The sequence below is a fragment of the Rhizopus delemar genome, genomic scaffold (genome assembly GCF_000149305.1).
Source record: "Rhizopus delemar RA 99-880 supercont3.17 genomic scaffold, whole genome shotgun sequence".
In the NCBI taxonomy this organism is placed as follows: Eukaryota; Fungi; Mucoromycota; class Mucoromycetes; order Mucorales; family Rhizopodaceae; genus Rhizopus; species Rhizopus delemar.
In genome coordinates this window covers 45,876-57,813 of record NW_027137843.1, presented here as the reverse complement: position 1 = coordinate 57,813, position 11,938 = coordinate 45,876, and the positions used below count along the sequence as shown (strand labels likewise).

At 36.4% G+C, this 11,938-nt stretch overlaps 5 protein-coding genes across 5 annotated transcripts; 2 read left to right on the top strand and 3 right to left on the bottom strand.

Moving 5' to 3' along the window:
* Positions 1 to 285: 285 nt before the first annotated feature.
* Positions 286 to 1,694, bottom strand: RO3G_15600 (uncharacterized protein; the record flags this gene model as incomplete). The annotated part of the gene is made up of 3 exons (XM_067670184.1): positions 286 to 314; positions 484 to 1,490; positions 1,549 to 1,694. 3 exons carry the CDS (start codon positions 1,692 to 1,694, stop codon positions 286 to 288), a joined length of 1,182 nt encoding a protein of 393 aa, XP_067526285.1.
* Positions 1,695 to 2,229: 535 nt separating this feature from the next.
* On the bottom strand, positions 2,230 to 2,821 carry RO3G_15599 (uncharacterized protein; the record flags this gene model as incomplete). Its single annotated transcript, XM_067670183.1, has 4 exons — positions 2,230 to 2,311; positions 2,359 to 2,519; positions 2,571 to 2,593; positions 2,725 to 2,821. 4 exons carry the CDS (start codon positions 2,819 to 2,821, stop codon positions 2,230 to 2,232), a joined length of 363 nt encoding a protein of 120 aa, XP_067526284.1.
* A 2,312-nt stretch (positions 2,822 to 5,133) lies between these two features.
* RO3G_15598 (uncharacterized protein) lies at positions 5,134 to 6,130 on the bottom strand (the record flags this gene model as incomplete). Its single annotated transcript, XM_067670182.1, has 4 exons — positions 5,134 to 5,485; positions 5,539 to 5,603; positions 5,649 to 5,921; positions 5,969 to 6,130. The coding sequence occupies 4 exons, from the start codon at positions 6,128 to 6,130 to the stop codon at positions 5,134 to 5,136; spliced, it is 852 nt and encodes a 283-aa protein (XP_067526283.1).
* Positions 6,131 to 6,952: 822 nt separating this feature from the next.
* Positions 6,953 to 9,407, top strand: RO3G_15597 (uncharacterized protein; the record flags this gene model as incomplete). Its single annotated transcript, XM_067670181.1, has 7 exons — positions 6,953 to 7,129; positions 7,177 to 7,353; positions 7,404 to 7,668; positions 7,732 to 7,974; positions 8,036 to 8,155; positions 8,207 to 8,580; positions 8,631 to 9,407. The coding sequence occupies 7 exons, from the start codon at positions 6,953 to 6,955 to the stop codon at positions 9,405 to 9,407; spliced, it is 2,133 nt and encodes a 710-aa protein (XP_067526282.1).
* A 1,464-nt stretch (positions 9,408 to 10,871) lies between these two features.
* Positions 10,872 to 11,858, top strand: RO3G_15596 (uncharacterized protein; the record flags this gene model as incomplete). The annotated part of the gene is made up of 2 exons (XM_067670180.1): positions 10,872 to 11,690; positions 11,745 to 11,858. 2 exons carry the CDS (start codon positions 10,872 to 10,874, stop codon positions 11,856 to 11,858), a joined length of 933 nt encoding a protein of 310 aa, XP_067526281.1.
* Positions 11,859 to 11,938: the final 80 nt, after the last annotated feature.

Sequence of the window (11,938 nt, the reverse complement as noted above, 5' to 3'; positions counted from 1 at the left end):
GTGTGGTCTTTAAGGAAGCGTTTGAGTCAAGCAAGTTTTGGATTTCTTGATGCTGACGATCGACTTGCGCTTGAAGATCATCCCTCGAGAGACGCTGCTTTTTGTTTTCTTCCTGAGGCAAGGGCGGAATAGGTTCTGAAGGTGGATGCGTAGGAGGTGGAGGGATGATAACATGGGCTGGATCCAAATCCTTGAGTCTGCTAAAAGACGAAAAGGACCGGGGCAGTTTGGAACGCAGAGGAGCTATCTGATGAAGATCCCGCTCCAGCAGATTTTTAGCGGCCGTCAATTTTGCAACATCATTCTCCAGGGACCTGATCTGTCTCGTCATCTCACGGTGCTGTGTGGTCTTTTGGGACTCTTGCTTAGCCAAGGCTGATTTGAGATTCACATTCTCGTCACAGAGGTTCTTCATCACTTCATCCATCTCAAGGTGATTGTATTGACCGTAGGCTGAGATGATACTGCTGCTCATACTCTTACGTTTCTCGGTACACTGAAGATCATTGAGCTGTTGATACAGTGATTGAGTCGTTGCCTGTAGATGCTCTATTGTCTCGGTTTGGCTATCCATCACGGTCTTCATCGACTTGATCTCATTCAACGCATCCGCATAGCTCCTTTCAAAATCCTCTTCTTCCAACTGTTTTTGACGTTTCAGCCGATCGAGTTCGCGCTCTAGCTTTTCAATCATACCCGAGACATCGTGTTGCTTGATCCGATCCCTGCTCTCGACAAGGTCTGCTTGCAGCTCGGCCGTGCGTTTCTCGAGTGACTTGCATCGAGCCGTTTGAAGATCCAGCGCGTTTTGTGTCTTTTCAGAAATCTGTTGGTGTTCTTTTAATTGGTTTGCTAGACGATCTCGTTCAGCTTGTATCTCACTCATCTCCTCATTCTGTAATGCCATCTGTCGAATCTCGTCGCGGTCAAGTGCCAGTTGATGAAGGTCTTGCATGATCTCTTGCTGACGATGTGCCATCTGTCCCTGAAGGCACTCTATCAATTCGTCTTGGACTCGCTGTATTTCTATCAAACGGTTGATCACCTCCGTGTCTTTCTGTCGACAACTGATTTCAACAGGGCAGTCGTCCAATTTGTCTTTTTCTTCTTCGGGAATCGTCAAGTGCGTAAAGTTGGAAATGGATGAAAAGGTAGAATAAGCCTTGTTGGATGCGATGGACTGGAGCGAACCTCTGGACCGGGTGAGCTCGCTGGTCATCTTGAGAATCGTCTGGCGTAAATGGTCCTTGGCTTCAGGAGTTGGATCGACCCTTAGATGAGATGTGGCTTCGAGCGTGTTCTTGATTGTTTCTGTATCGTCCAAATGGCTAATGGATGTGAGCAGTAAGGTTGTATCATCTTGTGTGATCTGGTCTGGACTGGAAATGTTTGTGATGGTTAATCGGGATATTTTATTTTCTTTTTTTATCTCAATTGTAAATTTTGTTGTGGCAGATTGGCTGTGATAGGCTAAACCAAGTTTATAATGTCTAAATATATAATGAGTTGATATGGCGTATGTAACAATTTATTCATATTTATTTTTACCTAAGCATGTCATTAATATTTGTTACTTTTAATGTATTTTGATCCAAAAGGCTTTGAGTAGTACCGTTGATTATTTGACTGAGATTGATGTGAACATTATAGGTTGTGTTGTTAAATAAAGGGGATAATGATAAAATGAGTTTCATGTCTAATAGATTGTTTCTATTGAGTGAGGGTTCCTTTTTGTTAGGTTAGTGTAACAGTTTTAACTATAAAGGAGAGAAAAGACTTACATAAATAATGATATTTTTATTATAGCCTATTAATATAACATAATTAGTATGTATTTATAAGTCATGTAATGCAAACCTTGAATCAAATCGTTAAGAATTTTATCAAAGTAACAATCAAATTGATCTGTCATGTCAAATACATGGTCATATACATAAATTGGCGTATTTGATGTACAAGACAAGATGATTTGTGTTTCTGATATCTTTATAATTTGATCATTATTATATGGCAGTAAACATAATGCTACCATTGCACGCTTTTTTATAAATTAAAATAAAGAAAACAAAAAAAAAGGCAAATTATTTCACATTTTTGAAAGAAAAATAAAAAAAAGGTACCCCCTCCCTCACACTCCCCTTCACACATCCCCCCCCCTCCTCTTTCTCCCCTCAGTTAGATTTTCATGTATAAAAAAAGAAATTGTTGTGAATGAATTAAAGAATAAATCTATTTTTTTAGTATTCGAACAGCATCTTTTGAAAATATATAACTTGCTCCTGACCAAACTGTCGTTCCTCCTACAGCCCACCTATTTTGAACAGGTTAAAAAAGAAATGATACGATATATTAACTTACTGTAAAGCCGTCATTGCTTCAGCAGGAGGAACGCCCATAGTGACAGTAGTTAACGAGAGACCCATTAAAAGCAATTGCAAAGCTGTATTAATTTTACTAATTCGTGTTGGTTTCACTTCTGCAGAAGGAATAGACCCATCAAAATAACGTGCTATTGTTTTCTAAAAAAAAAAAGGGAGGGAATATGTCTGTGTCAGAATTACTTATTTCACCCTGATATGTTCATTTACTGGTTCTGGTAAAGAAATGTATCTATAATAAAATGCCGACATCACTAATCCAAGATCCCTTCCTAAAATGATAGTTGCTAAAGGAACTATGATGGACGATGACGTTACTAATAGTTCAAAAGTATCTTGCTCTTACCTGGTATTACACCTTCCATAGCTAAAGTGATTGTCATGACTGTCATCAACATTTTATCCGCTGCTGGATCAATAATGGTTCCCAAAAGCGTCTTCATGTTATATCTTCTAGCAATATAGCCATCCAACTTTTTTTGGTATTAGTTTAATAAGTAATGCTAAATCCCATGTGTTATACCATATCCGTGAATCCTGCTAAAGCAAATAACCCTAATGCTAGACTATAATCATGTTCAAGGATCAGATATCCAATATACGGGGCAGCCAACAGTCTGCCAAATGTTAATAAATTTGGAATAGTGTAAATATTTTCTCGAAGTTCCTAATATTATTTTAATGTTTGTTCATATCATGTAATGCAACTCTATTTTATTTACTATTTTTGTGCCTGTTGGGAGCTTAAATTTTTTTTCTTGTTTTTGCTCTTCTTTATTACTGTTACTTTTAGTTGAAACAAACGTACGTTGAATTGGCAATAAAAAGGTATGTAGTCTGAAAAAAAAAAAGTCAAGAATTTTTTTTATTACAATTTTCTGTTCATGTCTACCTTGTCATTTTAACAGGCATTACTCTTGAATATGTAAGGTTACTGTGTATTGGTCTAATTATTTGTTTTATTTGAGATGCATTTTTAATTAAAATAGGTTGCTTTATTGTTGAAATGAATAGTGTTGACCGTATAAAAGACATGCGCTGAAGGAGAGCAAGGAAGATGTGGCAGTAAGAAAAAAAAAAAGTGATTAACACGAAAATTTTTTGTCATTTTCACTGATGGACTTTAAACACCGAACTGACGAATTCGTTTTATGCAAGTATGAATAAATAAAAGAATGCGATGGAGGGATTAATGTGTTCCATTCTATGATCAGTTTATTCTTAAAGCTAATTGTAGCTTTTTCAATTTTTTGGCTTTTATTATTTTCAATCTTTCATCTTTAACCATTTTAAATCGATTTCCATTATTGTTTGCTTAACTAATTTTCTTTGTCAACTTCAAACACTCTAACTCTTTACACTTTGCTATTTTTTTTTGGAATATTACCGATCGATGGTTTTTTGTTAATGAGAGTGGATAGATCGTGTTGCTATCATCTGTCAAAGTCTATGTTGTAGTGACTCCAATTTACGTTGGCTTATGACATCCTCAGATTTTAAACGTGTATTAAACTAATTGGGTATGAAATACCTTTATTCGTACAATACAGGATTCCTTTTCATAGATCAAAGATACCAATCATTTCCTTTTTTTTTTTTTTTTTGTCAGCCAGCTATCTACATACATAAAACGCGATCCAAAATCGCATGAGCGCCTTATCCCAAAGGAACTCGGATAATAAAGTCAATCTTGATCTCAAGATGCACTTTCCTAGGGAAAAAAAAGCATCATTATTCTATGATCTAAAAGTTTTGTGAAAACAGCCAAAGATAACCCCATCAGATACATCAACACTCGTTTCCCTTCTTATGATCTCACCTTTTCTCTTTTTTAACTTTCTCTTGCACATCGTTCCTAACCCAATTTATATAATTGAAACACTCGGAATCTATCACAAAAATACAAATTGTGATTACACCAATGCCTATAAGAAGTTTAAAAGTCTATCTTTTGTTTTTTTATTGCTAATAGCAATCTTATTTTCTACACACATAGAAAAGCATATGATTGTCTCAAAAAACTTGAGAAGGCTATCCTTTGAAGAATTTAGAAATCTAAATACATGATTTTGTAGCAAAGTTTCCAGCAATGGCCTTATAGTTCTGCCAAACCACTCCTTTTCGTTCTGATACCACTTGCTTTTTTTAGCTTAAAAGGATAAATAAAAAGAGAGCGATTGAACTAGTTTTTGTTGTATGCTATGCCAAGGGAAGAAGAAGGGAATTTAAATGATTAATTTGGTTGCTACACAGTAAAGTGAAAGAATTGAATACAAAACATTTTGTTTGCGTGAACAAGCCATTTTTATTCGTTTATCAAGATGAGCAGCTAAGTAAAAAGAAATACAGAAGTGAAGGAAATGAGGATTACTTGTGGAGCAATATCAAATGAACCTGCCACCCAAAAGATGCATTTCATTCACAATCATCTGCAAATAAAAACTACTCGGCAAAAGACCCTGAGGTAAGCAACGAAAAGAGAGATGGGTGTTGAAGAAAACGTGAATGGAGCCTTAGGAGATTTAATGGTAGAATTGATTCCATGCCACTGAATAGCCTTTTCTTTTCTCACCGACTATCTCATGTAACCTTCATCAATCAAAAAAAAATAAATAAAATAAAACCAAATAGAGTGAAGGATGGTTTGGTATAAATAAAGTCAGGGTATGAAAGCGAGTAGCCTACTTTATTTGCTGTTATTTACCTTCCTCCATTTAGATGTATACAGTCCTTGATTGAAAAACAAAAGGATTTATTAAATTTCTTCAAAACTGTCTTTACGAATATCAAACAACCTTCCCATGTCCTTTCCTTCGCGTATCAATCGAATGCTTTTAAATGCATTTCCATTTGGACGTTGATCTTTAGTCACTTTGCCGTGATGATCTAGTATTTTGGTTTCTAAAGCAGTAGGAGTCTCGAAATCTTCGAATACTTGATCATCCAGCTGAATAGAAATACCAGATAAACCACTGGCCTTGATGATCGTCATGGATTTACAGACAACTGTCTTACAAGCACTGAAGTTGCGTTTATAGACAATCACGTCTTGTTCACGTATCAGACCTTTACGACACATGTCTTTTAATGTAATATTTTTTGAGTCACTAAACGAACAGGATATGAATTGAAGGGCACAAGACATAAACGGGATAATTACCCTGCTACATTAGATGCTTTTTCTGTATCAACCAATTCTGTCCAACAAGTCTCAAAACTTTCATCCTATGTTCATTAAGTATCCCATCATCAAATAACATACAACCTTACCTTGATTGTCTTTGGTTTCCTTGGCTTTGATTTTATCTTTTTGGGCTTACCGTTTATTTTTGGTGATTCTGATTTGATTGGTTCATCTTGGTTTAATGCTCTTTCTGGTTCTGACAAAGTGCTCCAAAAGATTGGATTTTCTTGTTTTGAAAAGAGTAAAGGAGATACAGTTAAGGTTGATTGAGGAATAGAGTCTACAACAGGTAATAGCTGACAGAGTTCATCTCTCTTTTCTTGTGATAATAATTGAAAATTAGATAAATTGAATATGGACTGTACATAAAGAGTTATAACATGTCATTCGCCATATTCATTATTACCTGTAAATCAACTGTGGCCAGTGGACTGTATGGAAGTGTATATAAATGATTTAGATTCCAATGATGATGACGTGCTCTCTTGCTATCTTCCATATAATATTGATCTAGCAGCACATCAGAATCATCTTCAAATTCTCTTTTGATAGGGGAAGAACTAAACATCTTGTTACAAAGGGAAATTTAAGGGGAGGGGGAGGGGGGAAAGGGAATAAAAGAGTTTAATATTGAAAGAAAGGAGAAGGAAAATGTTCACTTGTTATTTAACATCCCTTTTGCTTTTGAAACAAATGATTTTCTAAAGGCAAAAAGAAGAAAACGTGATACAACAACAACAAACACACCAAGGCCGAGTTGAAGCCCAAGTGAACATTCACTAGAAAAAGAAAACCATGTTCTCCTTCTTTTAAATAACCTGTTCATCTTCTTGATATGAACATGAAGTCATGTCATGAAAAAGTTATCATTTTTCATCAAGTTCGGCTTTTCTTTTTTTAATTGATCCTTTTTTTTTGTTTGTTTAAATTAAAAACATACATAAACAAAGGGGGACTTTTTTTCTTTCCCCTTTGTATCACACACATATACATAAATAAAAAAAAAAAAGGTTTTTTTTATAACATGGGCTTTAACAATGAAAGAGAGAAAATGAAGACTTAATCCCCATGTAAAAACTTTTTTTTTTATTTTTTTTTATTTTTCTTTAAAATGAAGTTAGGTTTTATTCAAATTGAAATAAATAAATCAGTAAAGAAAGAAGGATGGCATCCGTGTGATCTTTCTGCTATCCATGCCAATAAGACAGAACAACACAAGCTGAGCTTAATTTCAAAACTCTCAAATGCAAATATTATTCAATTACCCACTCAATGCTTATTCACTGATTCACACTGCACTCTTCTTCTTCACTTGCTACTACATCAGTCATTAAATGCTTTTCTAAATTCATTTCTTGATCTACTTTTGCATCTCAGCCGAGAATCAAACATGTTTGTACCTCTCTTTGATCCCATTCACCATGACACGACCTTGTTTAATATGTTTATGGATATACCTTCACCTACTTTAGATTATTCTTGTCTGTCAAAAGATGTATTGGATTTTTTGCATCATGTTGAACCCGACATTCCTGGTATGAAGACTACTTTATATTTATATCAAAAGGTACAGACACATAAGCACCAATAAGCAGCGAATAATGATTTTACTAGAATTCACTTTTAAAAATACTTTCAAGAGAATTAGAGCCAAAAGAGATAGAAAAACCAGAAATGATTCAATTTAAAAGCATTGATTCTGAATACTATTTAAATCGACTTACAGGCTATATTTCTGACCAACCAGAGTATACTCAAGACATCAAGGGTGGTATTATATGTGAAGACATGGTATGAATCACCATAAACATAATGAATCGCTTTAATAAAATATGAAATAGGGCACAGGTAAAACGTGTCTTTGTTTAGCCGCTGTCATGACAACCAAGGATCTATCTATCCCTATACCTCACAATGACTGTCAGACAAAGTTGACAGAGCTTCAGCCAAGGACATTAAAGGTGATTGCAGCAGAGTCTGCATTAAAACAAGGTATCAATTGGAAAACACTCAATTTACCCATGGACGTCATGGATTGGTTTAAAGCCTACCCACTCTATTATGAGCATTTGGACGTTCCGGAACATTTTGATTTTTCCAGGCCGCGTAGGATACAACCTCGTTTTTCAACTTTAACAGTTTACGTATCGAATGTGACACTCATCATAGGTAGATTATATCCTGCTGAAGAACATGTTGGATGCTTACATAAAATAGTGCCTGATAATTTAGTGGCTCAGTGGACGGGTGAGATATATAAACATGTAAGAGATGGTTATCTGAACTTTACTGTTCATGACAACATCAAACAAAGCATACCATCTCCTCTTGACTTGATTCAATATGATCTGGTCATCGCAAGTCAATCCAGGTTTGCCTATGAGAATCAACAAGGAGGATTGGACTTTACCAGTAAGGAATCATGATTCCCTCTTTCTTTTATGTCACACTTACAGATTCATACTCTTTATAGGCAACATATGTCAGTGTCCAACGATTGGATCTACCAGAGAAAGAGCTTGCGTGTGCTTTGTATACAAAGATCCCTATGTGTCCCCTTTGCTCCAAGTGCACTGGAGACGGGTGATTGTGGGTAAAGAAAAAGAAGAGCGACCGACCACACATCTCACCTGCCTGTTTTTAGATGAAGGACATCGATTGTCTCAAAAGAATAAACTTTCTGAGCTTTCAAGTAAACTCTTTTGTCATTCACGATGGATCTGTACCGGCACACCCACGCAGCACCTGATGGGCCTGTATGAATCAGACGATCTGGATCGATTAGGTAAACTGTGCATCGCCTTGGGCATCCAACCCTTTCGATCCAACCGACGGCTGTGGCACAAGTGGATCGTGAAGCCCTTTTTGGACAGAAAGCCATGGGCACTCTCTCAGTGTGGCCAGATGCTGTCGAGGATCATGATACGGCATCAGAAAAGGGATATTGAAAAGGAAGTGTCCCTGCCGCCGTTGTCTCAAAAAGTGGTTTATTTGGAATTCGATGTCTACCAGTGGCTTGTAACCCATGTTCATTCTCTTGTGCCAAAAACTAACGTGGATTTTCATAGGCACATAATTGTCAAGTGGCCATGATCAGCTTAAATGCCATCTTGTCCCAGCGAGAGGGTCCCGATTATCTCTTTTCTTCAAAGAATGTAAAGTCCCTGCGAGAAACGGTCCATAACCTCTGGCAGAGTTGCTTTTGGTATTCGATCGATGCTGCCTTGCTGACAATGGCTCAGACCAACTGTGCTCAGGCATGTGCAGAGATTGAGCGAGGTGTAGCAGATTATGGCGATGAAAATGAGGACCTGTTCCGTATCCAGGCTGTCCTGGCAGAGGCTCAAGAGAACGAGGTGTTTATCAAACTCATGCAACATCCTTCTCCGGCCTTGAAGGTCGTTGGTTTACCAGAGGTCTTTCGAGACTGCTGGGGCATGAGCCAAGATCAAGAGTGCTTGATGTCACAAGACAGAGTAGTGAGTGAAATGGATTATTTAAAAAGAAAGCAGGATTCAGACTATGCTTATGTCTTTGATGGACACCGGTTGCTTCCGGCAGATGAAGCCGAAAAGGACACTGATAGGCCAATGACGTTTTATACAGCAAATGCCCTTTCAGATGCCAAGGTCATGGCTACGACCAGTAGTAAACTCAATTATTTGGTAAATCAAATCATGAAATATCAAGCAACAGAAAAGTGTATTATCTTTACACAGCATTATAACGAAATGGTAGAGATTTACTTGATATTAACAAAACTGATGAAACAGAGAGTCTTGACTTATCAAGAACAACGCATGGTATATAACCTGTCCCTCATTTTGAACAAGTTACTCATTTAATCACAGACAAACGCACAAAGATCCAATACGATCTTAACCTTCAATACTTCAGATAATGCCAACATCATTCTCATGCCCGTTCGCAAGGCTGCTTACGGCATCGACCTCTCCTCGGCCACACGCGTCTATTTCGTGAGTCCCGTTTGGCAGACGGCTATGGAACAACAAGCCATCAAACGCGCTCACCGAATCGGACAAACAAAACCAGTGTATGTCGAGACCTTGGTGATTCGAAACACGATTGAAGATGAGTTACTAAAGAGGAGATCATCGGAGAATTCGGGAGAATTTTTTTTGGATTCTAAATTAAGACACATATTGAATCATGCACGGTTTGTTCCACTGGGAAACGAGCTGGTCTTGTTAAAAGAACCAGTTTATTTTATAAAGAACAAGGTACATGCAGAGATAGTAGAGCCCGAAAGAAAAAAGAGAAGAGTGGTGCGGTTTGATATATAATAAATGACGTGAGCACTGAGACATGGTGATTCTTGTGCTCTTGAAAGAGTTGGAGACACATACCATAAAGACGTGCTGAAAGACAATCCACACATCACATTGTTTTTATAAGGAATCTCAGAGGAAAATCCTTTAAAGCCTTCTTTTTTTTTTTTTCAAAAATAAGGTACGATATGAAAACAAATGTGATAAAGAAGGTACTATATCCTCTTTGGGTTTCTTATTTTTTTAATAAAAAAAAAAGGGAGAAAAAATGCATTGTTTAATGAAATATAAGAAATACTTGGTTTAATGAAAATAAGACTAAATCATTTCGGTTTTGTTAGCAAAAGAGTACACGAGCCAGAGTACAATATAAAACTCAGTCGTGAGCACAGTGAATGTAGGATATTTACAATTTGTAATCTGCAGCCCAATTAGAAAAAAATAAAAAAGGTTCAGCCTCTAAATTAAATAATGTTCTCCCTGAAGAAATATTAAAAGAACAATGAAATTAAGCCACTTGTTATGAGTTCATTTCATCTCTCCCTCTTTATTTTCTCACAAATTGAGTAAAAATAAGCCAATTTGACACTTTGGGTGTGTAACCAAGCCTGTCACTTTCTTGTTATGCTTCAAATATCTTTTTCTGTAAGCCTGAGCGTATTACTTGGTCAAAGCCTTGTGAACAAAAAGTCAAGTGTCTTTATTCCTCTTCTGTTTATTGTCTCAAGACAGCCAAGGAGAAAACTAATAAAAAAAAGCTGTTTTTAAATACTAAGGAGCTCAAGTTCACACAGACTGTTATCAGCAAAAAAGGAGGAGAGTGCATGGAAGATGAAATTCATTGATCTTTTGCCACATTCAAAAAAAATCACTGCATGTGTTTTATTTTTGGAAAAAGTAAATAAAAACGATGGTCACACAAATCCAAAAATTGGAAAACAAGAGAGATCACGGATCATTTAAAAATAAACTTTTAATTTATTTCTTTTTCTTTCTTTCTTTCTCTTTTCACACCACAACATGGCAAGAAAAAATAACAAGAAAAACAAATCTTCTCGCAAGAACAAAAAGTCTTCACCCAATCCATCAGCTACACCTTCCTTCATTGAATCCAATAGTACCGACAAGTTAGTTTTGGAAACAAACAACGCGTCAGTGATCACCCCTGTTGATGAAGAAGTCGCTGTAGTAAAGGATGAAGTCAATATGGAACAAATTCCTGAACAAGAAGTGTTAAAGGATGAACAAGTAAAGACGGAAGAAATCAAGACGGAAGAAGTTGAAGCCAAGACTGAAGAAGTAAAGGCGAAAGAAATTGAAAAAATTGAACCAGAACAATTAAAGACTGAAGAAGTCAAAGCAGAACAAACAATGGCTGAAGACAAAAAAGATGAAACAAAGGCTGAAGAAGACAAGGCTGAGGAATCAATGGCTAATGTTGAAGAACAAGAGACCAAGGAACTCGACCAACCTACAGAAGTCGAGACTAAGTCTGAATCTGTTGAGTCTGAAAAAGTCAAAACAGAGGAACCTAAAGCTGAAACAGTTCAAAAGGAGCAAACAAAAGAAGTGACCCCTGTCAGCGCTGTAACCGAAAAAGAAAGTAACCAAGTAAAGCAAGCATTACCAAAAGAAGAAAGAAAGAATGAGACAAGTGAACATAACAGTTCTGAACATGGATCATCCATTCAAGAACCAGGCAGTATAATAACAGTGGCTGCGAGCTCAACCATCAAGTCATCATCCATTGAAAAATCCAATTCATTTGCCAAAAAGACCAAGAACAACAAGAGAAAATCACAAATTTTAAGTTTGTTTAAACGTGGAAGCGGAGAAAAGGTAATTTGAAATAATAAATTGGTTTTTGTGACTAATAAAAATGGTTGTTATTAGGTCAAGGAAACTGTCAAAGAAGTGCCTGAAAAGAAAAAGAAGGAAAAGAAATTGAAATCGCGTAAATCATGGATGTTCTGGAAATCATCATCTAAAACTACTACCACTGTTTAACAGTAAAGAAACTCAACTATGTATCATGCCCTAATATTCTTCCCTCCCCTTTTATACTATTTGATATATATGAAAAGAGA